We start from the raw sequence: 21,996 nt of genomic DNA, 5'->3' as shown, positions 1-21,996 counted from the left end.
GCCCCATCAAAGTGTGTAAGCCAAGAAGATAATAGAGAGTCCAGCAAGACAGAAACTGTGGTCTTTGCAACCTGATCCTGGTAGTCACAACCCATCACTTTTGTCTTTTTCTGTTTAGAAGAAGCACATTACTAGCTTCAGCCCACACTGAAGGGGAGGGGATTACACAAGGATCCTTGAGGTCCATCTTTGGAAGCTGCCTACCACAGACTATACAGGCTCTCCTCCTAACAGCTTCTGCTTCATGGAGCATGTTCTACAGAAGATCCCACCTGTGGCATAACCACAGGGGGACAGGGAACCCCAAAAATGAATGAGATTAACTTTTCTTCCAGCCTGACCAACTGGGGCCTCAGAAGAGAAGTTGATATACAGAAAACAAATAAGGAATACTTCTTGTGCATCTGAGCTGAGGACTTACTTATTTCTCATTTCTTTTATCTCATTTAATTCTCCGAGCCATCCTGTGAAATACATATTATTACATTTATAACTGAGAAAATTGCTACTCAAAAAGGTTAAGTCATAAGTCTGAGGACACACAGTTAGTATGGCAGAAAGAGTTTGAATCTCAGTCTGTGTGACTCCAAAACCGACATGCTTTCCACGACTCGATGCACATCAGTGTTGCTGGAACATGTATTTCTTTTACCACTTGCAATACCAGAGATTTGTAGGGACCCACCAAGAGCACCAAGTTCTTTGAACTCTACTAAAATATACATATAAAACGTAAAATGCTACCCATAGAGTTTCTTGTAAAGCCCAGACTTTGGTGGACCAAAATATTGTCACTGCAGACATTTCCAGAAGATCAATTTCCTTCTATTTAATCATATTCTGACTTCAATAGCATCAGTGCCTTATCATCAATAAATTTAATCGATTTGGACAAATCACTACTCATACTGAAAATGACCAGGAGATGATAAGCAAGAAGTGTTGCTCCTCTGAAAGTTTTCCGTATGTTCTCGCAGTTAGGGGTGACATGTTAGCTCAGAAAAGCATCCCTCCACTGACCACGATGCAGCAGCTGCCCTGACTCATGGGCTGCACATCCCCTGCTGCTGGTCCAGGAGACAGTCTTGAGTCTTCACCGTGCGCCTCAGCGTGAATACCACTGATGTGAGCCCAACAGGAAGTGTGACCTCATTCTGCCTCTCAGCCTCCGGTTCCGCAGGCTGTTTTTGAAAGAAAACAAGAGCGGTTGTAAGGCTGACTTTCCCAAGAACTGCGCGCTCTTCTATTCTAGGAAACATCCAAAAGAACAAGAGGCTACTGAAGACAAAACTTCTCTGCAAACGCCTGCACACGGCAATACGTGCAGGCATCTCTTAGGAGGCAAAGATGGGATTTCCCTTTATGAAGAGACTTCTGTGCCTGTTGACACTCTGACATTACTTTCAGCTGAAAAACTGCTAAGTCCTGGATTTCTCCGCTGCCTGTCAACCACGGGAAGCTTGGTAGTTCAGCAATTATTTTGTCATTTATCAATCGGAAGAAGAGACTGGGAACTCCCTTTGGAAGGAACATGTATGGGCAAATTGTTTTTCAGAACAGATGCATTGCTTTGATGGAACTAGTAGATAGGATCTGTTTCTTGAAAAGATTTAGAGCTGTAACTGAAGTCTTTTTCGGTGTTATTAATACTTGGTTAACTGTTAGTATACTGCCTGTAGCCTGCTACAAGTATTTGTAAGACATAGCACCAAGATCTCGCTTTTTGCCTCAGGGCTTGTTGGGTGTTTAAAATTAAACTTAACGCTTGGGAAAAACTAATGTGGGGTAATTTGGGCTGGACATGTTCATATTGTATTGGTCAAAAATCAAAATAACAAGTGATATACTATTATATTATAGTGCAAACAATATTATTTTTTATTCTAAACCAATGAATGAATTCTAAACTATGAATGTGTGCTGCGATTTAGAGATCTTCCAAGGAATGCCAGAAAGTTCCCCTGACTTCTCTAAAGGTCTTTATAAGCCAGAATCGATATTTTCTAACAGGTTTTGTATATAGTTTATTGAAAGAATCAATTTGGAGCTATAGAGTTATCCTGGTTTGATTTAATGTATGGCAACTACAAACACAATCCGTTACTAGTTGTCACATTTTAAAAATGTGGATGGAGGTGATGAATCAGAAAAGAATTTAGTCCTACCTTATAAAGCTATTAGGGTAGTGATGAATACAAAGTTAGTCAACAGAAGGTAGATCTATGTGATGAGTGGTAAATGATCAAAGTTTACATAATTTACACACTTGGATGTGTGTTTAATTTGTAATTGAGAAAGTAAATTACATGTTCATGAGAACTGAGTTTTGAAATCTGCCCGGTGGTATACTATTTTTAGTGCAATGTTGCTGATGCTGCTTAGGAATGTCCAGGCTGATGTCAGCTCCAAAGACCACTGGCCCTCTCTATGACTACCTGTCAATTGTTTGAGGTGTTGGGTAAAAGAAAGACACCAATCCCCAAGCACTGTTTGAGACTTGATAAAGTTGATGTGTGTTGGATGATGAAAATACAAACATCCTTATTTAGAGGGCTCTAGAACCAATCTTGTTTCCAATTTCTTAATCAAATAATTCATTTTCATTATTTTATTTTGATGACAGGTCAACCTTCGTAAGTCTAGCTTTTCCAAATAAAATCTAGCTCCTATTTACTGAAAAAAGATGATTTAGGTACACTGAGTGTGACAATGGAAAATGTAGTACGAAATCAGAGAGGCAGACACAACCTCAGTGGTCCTTCCATCCAGTCTCCTGCCTTCAATCCTCTGTTTCTGTATTATTTCAGTAAACAAATCTGACTAGTGCAATTAGTAGATGCCATCTGTTTTGGCATCATTTTTCTATTTTTAACATATAATCCATCTTTTTTTTTAACATCTTTTGCAGAAAATCTGTGAAGTTTGAACAAGCAGCCTTCCCAAGATGTACCGAATTTCTCAACTGATATCGACACCAGTCGCAAGCAAATGTAAGAGAACCGCTCTACGCAATTATCTTTTGAACGATTAGACTGCTTTTAGCAATTTCCTTGCTTTGATTTTGCTGATACTCATACCATTAACCATCTGTCAGTAGCTTGTGCTTCTTAAATGCCAGTGCTCACTTTGGCAATGATTTTGACTTCATTTCTTTCCTTGATAGAAATGTGGTATTTTTCCTTTTAGTAGAAAAAAAAAAATCACCATCTTTTTTAGATGCCTGTGCATCAATGTGAAAGGAGATTGTTTATCAGCACTATTAAGATGCAAAACTGTTTGTCTATAAAAAAAACACTGAATGATTTTGATAGCTACTTGCAGAAAATAAGGGCGTTGTTAAAACGGTAGTGGTTTCAAGTCTCTTCCTTCCTCTTATCCTTTCCCTCAAACTCTACTTCTAACCCTCCCTCACACATCTACAATTTTCTCTTTACAAATCAACCAGCCCCATCTGAAAGTATACATTCCTTTCTTTGTCTCAGATATTAATTGTCAGTAATGGAATCAAGTCTCACTGGGCCTGTCTATTAGAAGAATTCACACCATTACTCCACAACATAAAATTCTGCTTTAGAGTTTAGAATATTAATTAAGTGCAACTTTCCCCAATTGAAATCTGTTGCCACACCTTTGTAAACTGGAATGAAGGCATGCATGATTTTTTTAAATTAAGAATACTCACAGGCTTCATACATTAGAAAATCATTTATATAAAACAAAACAAAACTTTTTTATTTTCCTCCACTAATGTCTTTTGCTCATTCTTTTACAATAGAAGTGCCTTAAAATGCACTAATGAGAGAGAGTCCAGGCAGATGATTGAATTCCTTAAATTACTGGGTAAGCTAAAATAACCAGCATATTGGGTAATTGATTTTGGTTTTCTACAGCTTCACACAGGATGTTTTCTTCCGCCTTTTCGTGAATCAGTTTGATGCTAATGATTTATTATTGACTCATCTTGCTCTAAGGAACCTCTAAAGGAGTGATGAATGAGAGAAGAAACAGAAGATAGAAGTCCCTAGATTATTTCTTGCTTTCTGTGGAGGCCTGGTGACAAGTTGTGTTAGTACTGACTCATTGGGTGGCTGCCCCAGTTGGCATCTCTGCTGAGGGTGACACCAGCTATTCACACCTTCTTTACAGGCTCCACTGTTCGCAATGATGCATGTTGGTGAGATGTGATAAATTTGTACTTCTCTCTCATTTGCTTATGCAGGTTCTTCTGGGTCCGAGAAAGAATATTCTAGAGAGCAGTCTCCCACGTGCGTTTTCCCAAGGTATCCCATGGGACTTTTCTCAAGAAAGAGCAATCAAATTCTCTTACTGCTTGCCTTATTTTGTTGTATTCTTCGTTTAAAAATATTAGTTTTAGCTATTATCCAGTTTTGGTACGTGTGTATATTTTCAGTCCATTGCACATACAAAATGAAAACTTGCCTAACTTAATAATGGAACTCCAGTGGGGGTGAGGCAAGTGTTAATTGTTTGTTTGGTGAGTGGAGAAACTAATGAATACTGATGTATGGTTACTTTTTCTCAAATTGATGTTCTCTTAAATATGCTTTTCTATCTCACTTTACAAGAACAACAAGATTCTACACCAATGCACAAGTTGGCCAAATTTCATGCTCCACATGGAGAGTCTACCATTTTGTTCAAGTTCTGCGATGAAGTCTCTTTTCTTTCCCTCCATTCCTTTTTTTTCTTTCTGTCTGTCTTTTGTCCCTTACACACGCATCAGTTGATATTTCCTCTAGCATTTTGTGAAATGTTCCAATGGTACAAAGGGATCATGTGTTGGTATTAGAATTTGCCCCTTTTTGTAGATTCTAGGCATCCTGCTACTAGCAAATGAATCAGCCAAGGATGAACAAACAGGTCACATGGAAAGAGTACATATTTTAGAGTCAGACAGACCAGGGTTCAAATTCTAGCTCTGCCACTCACTAGCTACGTAAAATGTCCAAGTTATTTGCCCCTCTGCATCTCATTTTTTTCCTACTGTACATTGAAGATAATAATACTTAGTTTTTAAAGAGGTTTGTGAAAAGTAGATCAAGTGTGAAGTATGGGCCAGGCCCATAGTAATATTTCAATAAGTAATATCCATATTTAAAATAATATTTTACTAACTTTACTGTATGTATTAATTGTGACTAGGCTTTTAAATTAAGAAATTTATCAGAAATTCAGTGCAGCAAGAGGTGTGAGGTTGCCTTTCAGTCATATAGGCATGTGATTGTTTTTCAAACCTAAGACACATACAGATTTATCCAGCTAAGTATGAGACTTGCCTGCATACCGAACCAGAGAAGGTAACTGCACTGTCATTTGTGCAGCTGACCTAGAGGGAAACTGGCAAAGACCAAAAATATTTCTTTGACTGCATGTTTACCCTATAACTCATATGTATCTGGTGGCTGCATATTTATAATTTATCTATTACATGACAAGAGTAAGGATACAGCAATTGGAAGGCTATTCAAAGTAAGGAGGGTGGAGGAGACTATGAGCTTCCAATATCCCAGATAGCCTGTTTTGCAATATTTTCCATCCAAGAAAACGGACTAATGTCAAGGGTGTAGGTGCATCATATGATGAAGAAACTGATTAGCCATAATGTTTCACCGAAGTGTTTAAAACAGAAAGAAGGACTAAACGTCCTGCAGTTCAATGCACTCAAGTGAAGATATGAAGCCCAGAGGATTGAGTGACATTCTTAGAGTTGCAGAAGTAACTGGTAGCCATGACTGCAAAGAGGTATTTTCCTTCATGATGACTAGAAATGAGGTTTTTGTGTGACTGGATGTACTGGAAAGAGATTTAAAGGCCTTTCCTTATTCTGTCTTTAGTTCTGCCTGTGATCTCCTGGATGGTGACAGTTCCTTTGAATGCTGCTCCATAGATCCCCTAACAGGCTCCCACTTTACCTGCCGCCGAAGTCCCAGACTCCTCACCAATGGCTACTACATTTGGACTGAAGACAGTTTCCTCTGCGACAAAAATGGCAACATAACTCTGAGCCCATCCCAGACCAGTGTTCTGTACAAGGAGAATTTAGTTCGGTAAGTAGAGGATATTACATAAAAGAGTCTGAACTCCAATCCATCCATTAATTATTCACTCATTCATTTGTTCATCCAACAATCATTTATAAGGAGGCCGTTACTGCTCCTGACTGTGGGAACACAAACACTAATAAGGGGCAGGGATAACTGACACGAAAACAAACAAAAGTAGTGAAGAGACGCAGGTGCTGGGGTAGAAATCTGAATAGAGTGCAGTGGAGGGAAAATGAAGGGAGGCTTATTTTACTTGGAGGACAGGTAAAAACAAGCTTCCTAGAGATAATGATGCATGATCTGAGTTGTAAGAGATGTAGGATGTTAGTTAAAATGGAAGTGGAAAAAGGGACTTGCAGAGAGAGAGAGAGTAGGCATGGAACTCTGAGAGACCCTGATACCATTTGGGAAATGGCAAGTAGTTTGGTAGGGATACAACTTAGTGTGGAAAGGGATGCTCTGCAAGAGAGAGGACTGAGCACAGAATCAGGGGCTGGACGGAGGGGGTTAATTTCCAAGCTAAGGAGTTGGGCTTTATTTGTGAATAAAGAGGAGCCATCAACAAATTATCAGCTTTATCCTGAGCAAGATAACACTGATTACCACATAGAGGATGGATTATTGGGAGTATGGGGGCATGAGTAGTCAAAATCTTTTGGAAGTGCAAACCAAATCATGTCACCACCATCTCCTTCTCTTTAACATGCTTCGTGGTCTCCCTTTGCTCTAACATTAAATTTCAACTCCTCTGAAAACCGCCTTCCAGGTTTTCATGACCTGCCTTCTTTTTACCTTTCCTGCCTCGTTACCTAGCATGACCCAGCATGAGATCTACTTGTTCTTCCCTGAATAGGTCAGGTCACCCTATGCAGCTCAGAGCTCTCCTATCCCAGGAGATTAGCAATGCCCCTCCTGGTACCCTCAGAGCAGCCTTCAGTTAATTCTACCAGAGTGCACATCCCCGACATAGCACAGTGATCAAGAGTCAAGACTATGGCGCCAGACTGCCTGGGTTTGCATCCCAGCTGTGTCACTAGCTGTATGACCTCAGACAAGTTTCTTAACCTCTTTGTGCCTCAGTTTCCTCATCTAAAAAATGGCATAGCAATAGTACCTACCTCACAGGGCTGTTCCAAGCATAACATGTGTTACTATATGTAGACCACTAAGAGAGACGCCTGGCACAGAAGAAGACCTATGAAAGCATTAGCTGTGTCTGCATTATTCTTTTCTTTCTCCCATACTAGATTGTGAACTTTTTGTACCCAACACTTTGTCTATTACCTCAGTATCCTTGACATTGATCCAAGCATCCAGCACACACAGAAATTTAAGAAAATTCTATGGCAGTAATGGAGGGGACAAATGAAATGAGCTTCGCTGACCCGGGTTGTAGAGACGTGCTCTGTGCATCAAGTCACTTTCACTAAATTCTCTGTGTTGAACCTGAGGTGACTACTGTTCATTATTCACCATGGTACTTTCATTTCTCTCCAGAATATTTAGAAAGAAAAAGAGAATCCGCCGTTCTTTTTCTTCTCTCTTCAACCTCCGTGCCTCTGAATCCTGGCTGCATGGAACTATCTTTGGTGATGCTGATTCTTCCCCAAGTGGGGACATCTGGTTGGAGGGGATCAGGAGGCTGGACATGCACCCCTGCAGTGAAAGTGGTGAGTTTGAATTCCCTTTTCCACAGTGAAATGTCATTTCCAAATGGGCAGCAGCAACCGTGTGGTCCTGGACCAGTGTAAAATCTAAGACAACAGTGATTTTGATAGAGAAGATGGGCCACATTTTAAAAAGTCATCTGAAGTTCCCTCCATGCTACTTATACGATCTAAATACATATGTGTCCATATGATGCAAAATAGCCGAATTTAAATGTGTAAATTATCAAGTTGATAATACCTGGAAAATATTTGCACATCTCCAATGTATCTTTCCTATACAGGATGTGGGTAGAGAAAGGAGACTGGAATCAGAGTTCAAGTCCTATTTTGGGCTCATTGTGATAGTTACTTAACTTTGCTAAGTCTCAATTTCCTCATTTTTAAAACAAAGTAAGTATGTATGCATAGTATGATAATAATAATACATATGTTCCTGTTGAAACAGATGCTATATGTATATATTTGATATATTATATACCTATTGTAATACACATGTAATATTATATGTATATATATGCAAATATACACATATATGTGTATGAACACAGTGATGGGAACTCAAAGCATATCTTAAAGATTAAATGGGGCAATGAATGTCAGGCATAGTTTAGGGCTGATACTCAGTAATTTGCTGTTATAATTACTTTTATTACTAGAACGGAAACAATGGATATTTGTTGGGCACCTACTATCTGCCAGGCACTGTGCTAGGTCTGGGGAGGCAAGGGTGAATACAAACAACATCACCCCTGCCTCTAGTTTACTAGCCAGGGGGCTGGGGTTCAGACCTTTGTTAAATACTTGCACGAGCAAATACAAAACAATAATTGTGGTAAGTGCCACGAAGAAAAGGTCTATGATGTATCATGGGAGATTTGATCTACTCAGAAACTCAGGGGAGGCATCCTTGTGGGAGTAGCAATTGAGCTGAGTTCTAGATAACAAGAGGGCTTTTCTGACAAAGGGGCAAGGTAAGAGATCCCAAAGAGACAAAAGAGGCTGGTGCTGGAGGAGTCTCGTTAGTAGGTTTGCTGGATAAGAAGAGACCACATGCGTGGTTTGGAACATGTTGAGTGTAATTTCCTTCGGGAGATCCAAGGGGCAGGTCAATCTGGACATCAGAGGTGAAGTCTGTGTTAAAGCTATACATCTGTGAGTGATTTCAGTCTAGGTGGTCATCAAAGCCATGAAGTGGATGAGACAGATTAGGAAAAGGGTAGAGTTGGCAAAGAGAGAGCCTAGACTGGAACTTAATGAACTCAAACATTGACTGGATGAATAGGACAGGATTAGCCTGCAAAAGAGATAAAGATGAGACACCCAGAGAGATGAGCAGAAAACCAAGAGAGTGTTGTGTCATGAAAGTCAAGTGGAAGTAATCGTTTAAGAGGGAGGGTGCCGTCAACAGTGACAAATCATGCCCAAATATTAATTAGAATGACAACTGGCATCGTTGATCTGGAAGTTATTGGTGATAGAGTGAAGGAGGCAGAAGAGAACCAGTAATAGGTGAGGAAAGTGTGTGAGTTAAGGAAATGAAGACATGGGGTGTTGAGGACTCTTCAAAATGTTTTCTGGGAAGGGAAGGAGAGAGACCAGGTCCCTTCATATATGCACTTAATGCTGATCACACTCATCTGCTCTCAATTTCCCAAATGGACCATGTTCTTCCACACTTCTGTGGTTTGCTCATCTGCTGGAATTCATTCATTCATTCATCCATTCATTCACTTGGAAGATATTACTGAGGGCCAACTATGTGCCAGACACTATTGTACACAGCGGGACATAGTGGTGAACAAAACTACTTGTTCTGGTGGAACTTGCATCCCTGTTCTGGAAGATAGACAATAAATAAATTATATAGCATGTTAAAGAGGTAAGACAACAACAAAGGTGGAAGTGATGGGGATTGCAAGTTTAAATAGAGTGATAAGGAAGGCCTCATTGAGAGTGACTTTGAGCATTGACTTAAAAGTAGGAGCAAAGCATCTAGGGGAGGAACAATGCAGGCAAAGGAAATACAAGTGCAAAAGTTCTGGACTAACAGCATGCCCTGGGATTGAGTGAGTGAGGACAGGATCTCAGAGGTGAAAAGAGAGGCTCTCAGAAGTGAGTGGGTGGGTGCAAGATGGAAGGACAGGGAGCTGTGAGGCCATTTCATAGGGCTTTGCCTTCCATTCCGAGAGAAAGGAGAAACCATTGGAGGATTTTGAGCAGAGGAATAATGTAATTCAATTTGACAGAGTATCTCTGGCTGCTGTGTTTAGATTAGCTATAAGGTAGATATTGAGGGCTGAAGCAAGGAAACCAGTCAAGAGGCTGTTGGAGTGATTCAGGTGGGAGACGATGGTCCCTGGACCTGAGATGACAGCCAGTAGAGGTGAGAAGTGGTAGGATTCTGGATACATTGCAAAGGTAGAGCCAACAGGATTTGCTGATGTGGACTGAGAGAAAGAGAAGTCAAGGCTGCTAATTATATGCTAAGCACTTGACATTCTGTCTTGTTTAAGCATATTATCTTGTTTACATATATTATCTTGTTTAAATATCCCCAAATCCCTAGGAAGTAGAGCATATTATCATATTTATAATAATTGTGATGAAACTGAAGCTCAGGGATAAGTGACTTGCCCAAGTTCATTTAGTTTGTAAACAGCAGAGCTGAAATTCAACCTAGGTCTGTCTAGTTTGAAAGCCCAGCCTTTGCTCTGCTGCCAGTAAGGGTTCTTCTCTCCTTTCCAAGGTGAAATCCAGCATATACCTCACAGTCTAGGGCCAAAGAACAAGTAAGAGGAGCCATGTAACACAAGAACGTAATAATTTAAAGGTATGGTACTTACTTGTCTACTATTTTTCTCAACCTGCTTCCTGAGTAGAAAACTCAAATACTACGTTAGTTTTTAAAACTTTTTAATCTGCAATAATTATAGATTCACAAGAAGTTGCAAAAAATAGTACAGAGAAGACCTACGTACCCTTCATCTAGCTTCCTCTACTGGTAACAACTTACTCAACTGTAGTACATTATCAAAACCAGGAAATTGATGTTGACACAATACCATTAAGATTTCATCAGTTGTGACATGCACTTGTGTGTGTGTGTGTGTGTGTGTGTGTGTGTGTAATACTAGGTTAAAGTAAAACAAACAGAATAAGTGCTTGTTAAATGAAGACACAATTCCTTATATGAACAAATGATTAATTAAATTGAGCGTATCCTAGTTCCCCACAATAACAAAGATATAAAGAGGACAAGAGTGGAGAAGGAGCAGGGACATGGCGGATGAGCCTGGAAAGATAAACTGATGATATTTGAAGAAGCTTCTGTGCTGTGTTGAGGAGTTTGGATTTTATTGAATCCATCAAGGATATTTTAGAAGGCTCTTAAGCACAGCAATGACGCAACCAGATTTGGATTTTCAAAGATTACCTTTAGAGTAACATGAAGTGAAGATTGGATAAAGAGGACCCAGTGGGAGCTCAGAGGGAGTGAAAACCAACAGGCGCACGGAGGAAAGTGGCTCTGGAAATGGAAAGGAGGCAAGAGATTAAAGGAACACTTTTCGGGCCGGCCCTGTGGCTTATCGGTTAAGTGCGTGCGCTCCGCTGCTGGTGGCCCGGGTTCGGATCCTGGGCGTGCACCGATGCACCACTTCTCTGGCCATGCTGAGGCCACGTCCCACATACAGCAACTAGAAGGATGTGCAGCTATGACATACGACTATCTACTGGGGCTTTGGGGGAAAATAAATAAATAAATAAAAATTATAAAGGAATACTTTTCAAGGTAACATTGACAGGTTGGTGAGAAAGTGGGAAGAATCAAAGTAAACCTCCTTAATTTGGGAGGCTGCTTGAAAAGTTCTGCCAGTCACGAAGGCCTGGAAGACAGCCTGGCAGAGTGATGAGGAGAATGGGCTTGTGAGCTGAATGGACCTGACTTCAAGTCTTGGAACTACCTTTTCCTACCTGAGTGTTCCTGGGCAAGTTAATTAACCCCTCTAATCCTCCATTTCTTCATAGAAAAAGAAAGAAAAATAGTAGCACAAAGAATTGTTGTGAGGATGAAATGCAATCATTCATGAGAAATATATATTAGCACAAGAGCTAGTATTCTGTTCAATACAAATTAGCTCTAAAAAGACAAAAAAGAACAAATCTGGGTCAAGAAAAGAGACAATTAATTCTATTTTATATGAGTTAAAATATAGGTACCTACAGGAAGTAGAGAGATAGCCAGTATGGGTTTGGAAATGTAAGAAAGGAGTTCAGGAGTAAGGAAAGATCTAGAGACATTGATTTGGAAGCCAATATGAGAAGTAGTAAAGGTGTTTGGAATAAAGGAGTCTACCTACGGAAAACAAGTGAGTGAGCAGAAAGAGGAGTTCAGAAGGGAATTCAGGAGTTGAACAGAAGCTCCAGTAATAATTATCCCTAATAGTAATGAGTGTTATGGACCAGCACCATTCCAACAAATCCACGTTATGTTATCACTTCCCTCCCAAGTCTGTGATGGAGTATTATTCGTGTGTGTGTGTGTGTGTGTGTGTGAGTGTATGTGTGTGTATGATAAGAACCCTTAACATAAGATGTACCCTCTTAGCAAGGTTTTAAGTATACAACACAATGTTGTTAACTATAGGCACTATGCTGTATGGTAGATCTCTAGGATTTATTCATCTTGTACAACTGAAACTTGTGCTACTGAAATCTCATAGTAGTTCTCCTTCCACGTCTGGCTTATTTCAATGTCCTTCAGGTTCATCCAAGTGGATGAGGATGTGGAGAAAAAGGAACTCCTGCACACTGTTTGTGGGAATGTAAATTGGTGCAGCCATTATGGAAAACAGTGTAGAGGTTACTTAAAAAATTAAAAATAGAACTATCATATGATCCAGCAATTCCACATCTGGCTATATATTCAAAGGAATTGAAATCAGGATCTCAAAAAGATATCTGCACCCCCTTGTTCATTGTAGCATTACTCCCAGTAGTCAACATATGGAAACAACCTAAATGTCCATCGATGGATGAATGCATTAAGAAGCTGTGGTATATAAGTACAATGGAACATTATTCAGCTTTAGAAAAGAAGGAAATCCTGTGATTTTCAACAACATGGAGGGGATGTTATTCGTATCCTCATTTTACAGTGGGGGAAACTGAGGCAGATTAGATATTTTTATGGGGCCACACAACTATTAAGTAGCACAGCTTGGATTCAAACGCAAGAGTCTTGAGCATGTGCTCACTATGCTATGCTCAGGGGAGGCTCTTTGGGAAAAATTTCTTCGGTTGGGAATCGGCATGATGTCACGAAACAAGCTTATAAAGAAATGACTAAGGGTGCACAGCTTGATAAAGAGGTCAAACGTCCTGTAGCCTTGAAGAAGTCTCTGGAGAATAACTTATGTATGGAATCTTCCACCAGAAGGCAAGGTTGAGGTGATCTCACCAACTGTTGGCATCCCTGAGAGATTGGCACAAATCTCTACAGCAGTAAGGAGCACTCATTACTTTTTAATTGATATATAATTTACATGTCATAAAATTTACCATTTTAACATGTACCGTTCAGGATTGTTTCAGTATATTCGCAAGTTCAGTTATGAAACCATGACCACTTTCTAACTCCAGAATATTTTCATCGCTCCAAAGAGAAACCCCATACTCATTATCAGTCACTCCCCATTTCCTGCCCCCTTTCCTCCCAGCCCCTGACAACCATTAGTCTACTCTCTGTGTCTATGGATTTGCCTGTATTGGACTCATGACTTTTTAAGGCAGCCTCTTCCTCTCATTGGTACCGATGCTGCAGAAGTGGCTTGCTTATGCTGACCTATCACATGCCTTTTGAGCTTCCATCCCTTGGTTATGGGCTGGCTTTCTGGAACACACAGGGCAGTCTCTTCTCAGTTCTAAAGCAATGTTTCCCAAAGTGTGGGGTGGGGCAGCAGGTGCCTCTAGGACACAGAGGTAACGAACACTGAATCTCACAGTGAGAGAGAAACTGTGGCTCCTCTCCCAACTCTCACAATCCTGATAAAACCAAGAAGGGCTCCATTTAGAGCCTTGGTAGTGTTAAGACTCTTGAACTCCTGCTATTCTCTCTTGTGTTTTAACAAGTTCTTTTAACAAAGAACAGGCTCAGAGCTTTCTGCTGCAACAGCAATTGTGCAAATTAAATAAGGACTCATTTTTCTTGTCCTTATTTTTACATTTACTTTCTCTTTAGGGCATTTAAATAATTGATATGAAGTTTTTTTTTAGGTAAAACAGTAAAATGAAACAATTTGAAGAAAATATTAAATGGCTAAGAGTAAGCAGGATCCAGGATACAGAAAAAATCAGGAAGATGATGCTCAGATGACTAAAGTTTGGAAATCACTGTTCTGAAGGCAGTGTTTCACATATTTGGAAATTAACAGCTAGTTTTCTCATAGCTGCCTCTTCAAAATATGTCCAAACAATTTCAAAGCAATTGGACCACGGTAGTGCTGCACGTGCATGAGATATCTTGTTAAAATTCTCATGGTTTCCAAATATCTTCTAAATATAACAAATCAAACCACCCCCCTCCAAAATCAGTAATTAGTCAGCCCCGGGTGCACACAGGACTTTGAAATCGCTCATCCCTGCTGTCAACTGTAATCAAATTTTCCCCAGACTTCTTGTTTTCCAGATTTACCCAAAGCCCCGTGACTTTTATCAGCAATTTATTTTTTCTCTGGAAATGTTGCCTAGTTAGAAGACTCAAGGAGAATTCAAAATTAAATTGTTTTGCTGTTTTCTCTCTGGGCAATGGATGCAATCAAAACTTACTTCCCCTGATTTTCTCTTGCTTTATTTTTCAGGCTAAAAAAGGCTTTTTTGTTGTTGCCTGTTTTGTTTATCCTTAGTTCACCCCCTCCGCAGCTGTGTCGAGACACCTTTCCTCATTAGTTGCAATTCATTCTTTCACCGTGGCATTTTCCAGCTCCCCAGGCCCCAACACTGCAATTTGGGATGCATTCCCAGAGCCCATGAGTCATGTTCAAAGAGGATGGAGGATTCCAGCAGGGAGGACCGATCAGGACTTCTTGCCTTATTTCTGCCAGCCCTAGGAAAGGCAAGATGACCTCAGGCAAGACAACATCTTTGATGGCGACGTCTGTACGTGGCTTTATATTTTCCTCTATAGCAAACAATAATGCCCCCTTTACACGCAAGGGTATGGAAATGTGCTTGGAAGAAATAGATTCACCCTTTTATTTATTTATTCATTTATTTATTTGTGAGGAAGACTGGCTCTGAGCTAACATCCATCACCAATCCTCCTCTTTTTGCTCAGGAAGATTAGCCCTGAGCTAACATCCATGCCCATCTTCCTCTATTTTGTATATGGGGTGCCACCACAGCATGTCTTGATGAGCGGTGCGTAAGTCCATGCGCAGGATCCGAACCTGTGAAACCCGGGCCGCAGAAGCAGAGCGCAGGAACTTAACTGCTACGCCACTGGGCCGGCCCTAGATTCCTCCTTTTAAAACAGAAGTAAACTGCATTGAATTTAAATAAACCAAGAGAAACTGCATGAAATTAATGTCTTCCTATGATACAAAAGAGCTCTTTGCTGAAATGTGTGCTGCATTATGATCCTTTCATTTACTATGAAGGTTGGAGAAAAAAAAAATTAAAAGTCAGGGAAAGTGTGAATTGGGGGCAAACCATCTTTTCAGAGACAAAAAATCCTTGATTGTTTTTAATGGTAAGATTTTTTGTGGTTTCCCTCTTTAATGCCATCTCTTCTTTTAGAAAATTCTGTATAATATTTCTAGCATTCCACCGAGGATAATTTTGTTTATTTTATTCAATTCTTAGTGGCAAAACTGTAAGTTCAACAGGGCAGCCCTGGGCGACAGCACAGGGATATTTTTACTGTTGTCACAGCCTCACCCCCATCTCCTCAGATCTTAAAGTGCCACTCATGAATACATAATGAGCCATGAAAGTTCCCAGCTCTTTCTCATTTCCACGTTAATTTGACAATATAGCCTCTTTTTTTGAACAGCTTTATTGAGGTATAATTGGTAGACAAAGAATTGCACATATATCATGTGTACAATTTGAGTTTGGACATATGCAAACACCCATTATACCGTCACCGCAATCAAGGTAACAGATATATCCAACACCTCCCAGAGTTTCCTGTGTCTCTTTGTGGTTGGTTGGTTGGTTTGTTTCGGTTTGTTTGTTTTTTGTTGTAAGAACACTTGACGTGAGATCCACCTTCTTAATAAATTTCTAAGTGCATAAAAGACTGTATTGTTAACCATAGCCGTTATTATTGTTCAGCACATCTCTAAAACTTACACATCTAGCATAACTGCAATTCTATACCAGTTGAACAATTCCCCGTTTCTCCCACCCCAGCCCCTGGCAACTACCATTTTATTCTTTGCTTCTCCGAGTTTGACAATTTTAGACACCTTGTGTAAGTGGAATCATGCAGTATTTGCCCTTCTGTGTCTGGCTTATTTCACTTGACATAATGTCTTCCAGGTTCATCCATGTCACAAAAGGCAGGATTTTCTTTACAGTATTCATCCGTCTATTGATGAACACTTGGGTTGTTTCCGTATCTTGGCTATTGTGAATAGTGCTGCGGTGAACAAGGTCCAGGACCGCCTCTGCAGCATGGACATTACTGGATGGTCTGCATGTCTCACTTCCTGCTGTTTCCTTTTTCTATGGCAACCGGCAGAGACGCTTCTGCAGATTGCTTTATCAAGAGGCCGCAAGTTGTGGGTGGGATAGGGGGAGGGAGCCTGCAGAGTTGGCAGGAATTCCTGTGTCCGGAAGCACCAGTCCATTGGCTCAGTATCCAGGCCTGTCCTGCGCAATATAGGATGTTCAATAACATCCCAGAGCTCTATCCACTAGATGCCATTGCATCCCTTCCCCCCTCCTCTGCCCAAGTTGTGACAACCAGAAACGTCTCCAGACATTGCCAAATGTCCCCTGGAGATAGAAATTACCTCCAGTTCAGAAGCATTGTTATATGAGGACCCCAAGTGTCTCTTGGAGTTCCACACTCACTCCCAGCTCCTGGAACAGGGCTAGGAATCTCTCACTGCTGAGTAAGCATTTTAGCATACAAAGCTTCTCATGTTATACTCCTGCTCCAAGTTGCCCATAGAATGAATCTTAGCTCCCGTGAGACCCTTCCTGATTTGACCCCTGCTCAGGGTCCAGCCAGAATCATCTCCTGGAACTGCCTACACTCACATGTTCCCGTCTAGCCACATAGGAAAACTCACTCTTCTGGGAACCCACCGTGTTCTCTCACAGGTTGAGGTCTTTCCTTCTCTTCTTCTCTCCCTTCTTCCTCTCCCTCTTCTTCCTCCTCCTTCTCCTCTTCCTTCTTCTACTTTCTCCTTCTCCTTCTCTTCCCCTCCCCCTCCTTCCCCTTCTCCTCTCCTTCCTCTTCCTTTTCCTCTTCCTCCTTTTTCTGTCTCTGCCTGACCTGCCCGCTTCCTGGTGTCTCTCTGGAAGACCGTTTCTTTACTCATCAAGTTTCCACTTAAGCACTCCTCATCTGTGAAGCCTCCCTGGATTGCCTCTGACAGACTCACACACTCTTCCCTAGACTCCCACTAGATACCTTCTGCTGGCCTTTATTGTAGCAATGACCTCATTGCATCCTAATTGTGGGCATGTACGTCTGTCTCTCTCCAGACCCCAAGTAGGGCACGGCAGTATCTACTTTGACTTCCTCTCCCAGCTCCTGCACAGTGCAGTGTGTGCAGTTATACAATAACTCTGCACTGAACGAATAAGTAGATCAGCCTGCCCCATGCCCGTGAAGATTTTGCCTTCTCCTGTACCCTTGCTCCCCTTCCCAAACTCCTCTGGCTTGGGGTCCTCTCTGGGGATTCACTTGTGGGCTGCCTCAGTCTTTCTACTTAGCTATTATCTTTCCTTAGTCACTTTATGCGCCAAGTATCCCATGACAGCAGCCAAAGCAGAGAAAGCCTTTCTGGTTTTTAACTATGGCTGCCCGGTATCCTCCTTGTTCTCCTTGAAGTTTCTACTATACAGTGAAAACAACCTCCTTGATTCCTCATTTCTTCTCTCCTGCACTCCTTTTGTCCCTGTCTCTAAACTCTTCTTAGGAGCTGTGGATGTTCTCTGCCACACTTCAAGTTGATCTTTCCTGGAGACCCTCTTGCTATGTGTATTCAGTTCTGCATTGGGGCAGGCGGCAGAGGCCACACTCCTTTCCCTCCTCTAAGGAATTTTCTTCTAGAAGAGACATTGTCATGCAGTGAAGTCAGGGAAATAAAGCAACCATATGTCATAAACCCTGTGCCTGGAGATGTCTGGGAACAGGTCAGGGAATCCCTTCACTATATAGCAATTTCCTAGATATCCAATTCAAAGTGAAAAATTCCCTTTTCTAAGATTGAGTAATAAACTCATTTCTTTCTATGGTGATAAATTTTTAAGAATCCCTTCTGCCTTGAAACATCCATTGATGATTGACCAGCATATTCCCACCTCCAACATGGAGTTGACCATCCCCTTTGGTCTATAACCAGGGACTGTATCTGGATATTAATGATAGAAGCTTCAGTTCCTTCCATTTATACCATATCTCAGAATGTCTACGTTTATCCTATCTCATTCAGTTATCACAACTGTGAAAAGTAGAAGCTATTGTCCTATTTTACAGATGAGGAAAGTCACAGTCAGAAAAATTAAACAGATTGCCCTGTGTTACTCTTATTAAAATTCATGTTCAGGTCTTTCTGAAGCCCAAGTCCTTGAAGTTTCCACCAAGCCACATTTTGTTTCTTTTTAACAAATGATATCATCTGTTTACATGTATCTCCTACCCATGACCAATGCCCCTCTCACTGCCCCCCACCAGCATACACACCCACACTCACACACACACACACACACACGCATACACACATACCTAGAATTGCAACCTCCTCCAGGGCAGTGCCTATGTGTTATTCTCCCTGTATTCCTCCCATCTATCCCAGTGTCCTACAATTTGTGGGTTCAGTAAGTGTTTGCCCAGTTGATTTGAGTATTTTCTTAGCCATGAAACCAAGATTCATATGGACCATAGATAAATTGTCATATTTAGATAAGAAGTAAAAATAAGGAGATACTATGGGAGGAAAAAACAAACAAATTTTATAGGCCTCCTTTGGGGCTTCCCCAAAGTAAAATAAATTAGGACAATTTCCCCAGACATCACGCCCACTGCTCAATGCTTAAATCAAGCAGTAACCTCATGGCCACTCTATTCATCTCCTACCCCAGAATCGCTCTCTTCCGCAGCACCGTACTTATTTTCCTTACCCATGTGAGATTATCTCCCTGTGTGTTTTATAATTTTGTACTGTGAGCTCATCTCCTGTATGCTTTAGCTGAGGGAATCTGTGCAGCTTGAGTTGAGAGTGTTTCTACACTAGGCTTTTACATTGGCTTCTGGCAGACATCACAGGGCTAGCACCAGCTTCAGACTTTTCTAAAATATTAACTCTCAGATTAGTATAAATCTGAACTCAAAACCCATTTACCTATAAAAAGTCAAGGGAAACGTTTTCCTCCCACTCTCTACCTAGGCCAGAAGAAGTAAGCTTTTGTGCCCTCTCTCTGAACTAGTGGAAAGATTTTTTTCAACCTATTTTTTCATTGGAAAATTATCCTTTTGAACCCCTGTTACATGCAGGGACTCAGTTCCAATTCTCTGCTTTTCTTGAGACCAAGGCCTTTCTCTGTCTCTGTAGAATCATTTAAACCACAGCCCTTTGGTTACTATGATTTCTGAGTCTCTTCCTTACTCCTCAGGGCAGCTCCAGCCACAGCTCATACCTGTAGTTCTGGGTTTCCTTGGCTTGGCCTCTGGGAATATCCTTTTATTTTGAGCTCAGCTGCACATTTAAAAAAATGTTTGTTGGACTTGTACTGTATTTTAGACACCAGCCTGGGAAACACCTACATCCGATGGCATGACTTTTAGCTACTCTCTGTAAGTGACTTTGCTTCTAGGTCAGTAAGCCCTAAATTACCTCATATTCTTACCCAAGGCCATCAGAGAGAAGTTGAGCCTTGGGTGGATATTATACATACCACCACAGATGGAACCAAGAGATTTCCTAGACATAGTTCTGCCAGATGAACCAAACGGAAGACTTCCAGTAGTTGAGCCAAAGTGTTTAACTTTCCCTGTGCTTGAAAGACATTCTTAACACCTTCATCCTTTCCAATGAAGCTTTGGCTTGAGGAGTTTTGTACCCCTTAATCTCTGACTCAAATCAAGGATCAAAGATTAAACGTCATCCCTTGGTGACCTCATGTTGAAGACATCAATCCTTACTAGGAGTTATCTTAATGTGTTTGAAACTTGTTGTTGTATATTTTTGAAATGAACTTGACTTTGTTGTTTTGAGGGAATGTCAGGCTAATTTTAGGGCCAGTAAAATATATTTATGTATAAATATTCATAGAATAAAATAGGTATGTGTTCTTGAAACTATATATGCAACAAATAGCCTCTTTGAACAAAAAAAAATTAGAAAAAGATGTTTGTTATATGTTATCCAGCATTTCAATGTATTTTCCAGAGGATTTCCTTCATGATACTTATTACAAGCTATTTTCTATCTCTCCCATCAGAATGTAAGGCACATGAGGACAAAGACAACGTCTGTCTAATTCACTATTATATCCCAGCAGCTGGATCAGTTCCTGATATATAGTCACATTCAACAAATGTTTTTTTTTTTTTTATAATTTTATTTATTTATTTCCCCAAAGCCCCAGTAGATAGTTGTATGTCATAGCTGCACACCCTTCTAGTTGCTGCATGTGGGACGCGGCCTCAGCATGGCCAGAGAAGCCGTGCATTGGTGCGTGCCCGGGATCCGAACCGAGGCCGCCAGTAGCAGAGCGCGCGCACTCAACCGCCAAGCCACGGGGCCAGCCCCAACAAATGTTTATTGAATGAATTGTAAGTAGAAGGAGTTGGCTCTGCTATAATGTTTGCTACTATAAAGATGAGAGGCTCATATACCCGGCACACATCCTTCAAATCCACCATCCGGTCCCCAACACTTCGGGATTAGGGATAAGATGGCCTGTCTCCTTCGATACATGAATCTTAGGCTTCCATTTCATAATCTCTTTCAGGGCCACCTGGATTTTATCATTTATCAAAACCACACATTATTTCATCTACATAAAAATGCCACAGAATTGTGTGGACAGTGCCACCCTCACTCAGAGACATTCCATCCCTCCATTGCCTGCATCGTAAATTCCAAACTCCTCAGCCCGAAAGGCCTTCCATGACCTTCCCTCAGTCTAGTTTTCCAGCTTCAAGTTCCACTGGGCTTCCCTTGGTCACTTTGTTCTAACCACATTGGAATCAGCCTCCTTCATCAAAACCTTCATTTCTCTAGCCTTTGATCATCTCTGCATTGAAGATCCTTTTCCTCTTCAACCTTCAAGGATGAGGACAAATTGAAATGCCATCTCATCTAGAGATCCATCTCCCCTCCTACTCCAACAGTGTTACTATTGTTATGATCATTATCTACCGTGCGTCGAGAGTCACCGAACACTCGTGCATGCACGCGGGCGCACACACACACACACACTGAATCCTTTTGCTTTTCCAGGAGGTGATTTTGACTGTTCTCTAACTGATGACTGGGAGTCAGAGAAGCCGAATGCAGAATCTGTGAAAGCCTCCTCTGCCAGCCACGTCACGTCTCAGACTCCCAGAGAAAACTCCCATGACCCATCTCTTCAGTCCCAGTTGGTGGCTCCTGAACATCTCCAAGGGAACATTTTGAATCATTCAAGTGAGTTTGGTTTTATTTTTAAATCTTTGCCACACCCAGAGAATTCTTCCTTTCCAGGCCCAAAAATGACTTAGAGATGACTCATATACACTTAGGAACTAGTATCAACCTGAGCGAGGAGGGGAGGACCTGGGGTGCTCCCAGCACCCATATGATGCATTAGCAGAGGAGGTGACTGCCTTCAGGGTGTCACCTTAGAGGCATCAGAAGGACTGGACTTGCAGTGTTTTGTTTATTTTTTTTAAACTCTGAAGACATTTGGCAAAATGTTAAGCTTCGGGGCCGGCCCGGTGGCGCAAGCGGTTAAGTGCGCGCGCTCCGCTGCGGCGGCCCGGGGTTCTCTGGTTCGGATCCCGGGCGCGCACAGACACACTGCTTGGTAAGCCATGCTGA

At 41.2% G+C, this 21,996-nt stretch overlaps 1 protein-coding gene across 2 annotated transcripts in view; it reads left to right on the top strand.

The window, feature by feature from the left end:
- The first annotated feature begins 1,189 nt into the window (after positions 1-1,189).
- Positions 1,190-21,996, top strand: part of TMEM71 (transmembrane protein 71) — a 32,517-nt gene continuing 11,710 nt past the window's right edge. Inside the window, exons 1-6 of one of the 2 annotated variants that reach the window (XM_058564954.1) lie at positions 1,190-1,463; positions 2,909-2,990; positions 4,220-4,280; positions 5,856-6,068; positions 7,563-7,735; positions 21,418-21,603. In XM_058564954.1, the coding sequence (XP_058420937.1) occupies positions 2,945-2,990; positions 4,220-4,280; positions 5,856-6,068; positions 7,563-7,735; positions 21,418-21,603 (679 nt within the window). In that variant the 5' untranslated portion in view covers positions 1,190-1,463; positions 2,909-2,944. Of the gene's footprint in view, positions 1,534-2,908; positions 2,991-4,219; positions 4,281-5,855; positions 6,069-7,562; positions 7,736-21,417; positions 21,604-21,996 lie in introns of both variants that reach the window. The other variant, XM_058564952.1, reaches the window with a different exon arrangement.

The sequence above is a fragment of the Diceros bicornis genome, chromosome 21, assembly GCF_020826845.1.
Source record: "Diceros bicornis minor isolate mBicDic1 chromosome 21, mDicBic1.mat.cur, whole genome shotgun sequence".
NCBI classification, from domain to species: Eukaryota; Metazoa; Chordata; class Mammalia; order Perissodactyla; family Rhinocerotidae; genus Diceros; species Diceros bicornis.
This window is presented reverse-complemented; position numbering and strand designations above follow the sequence as displayed.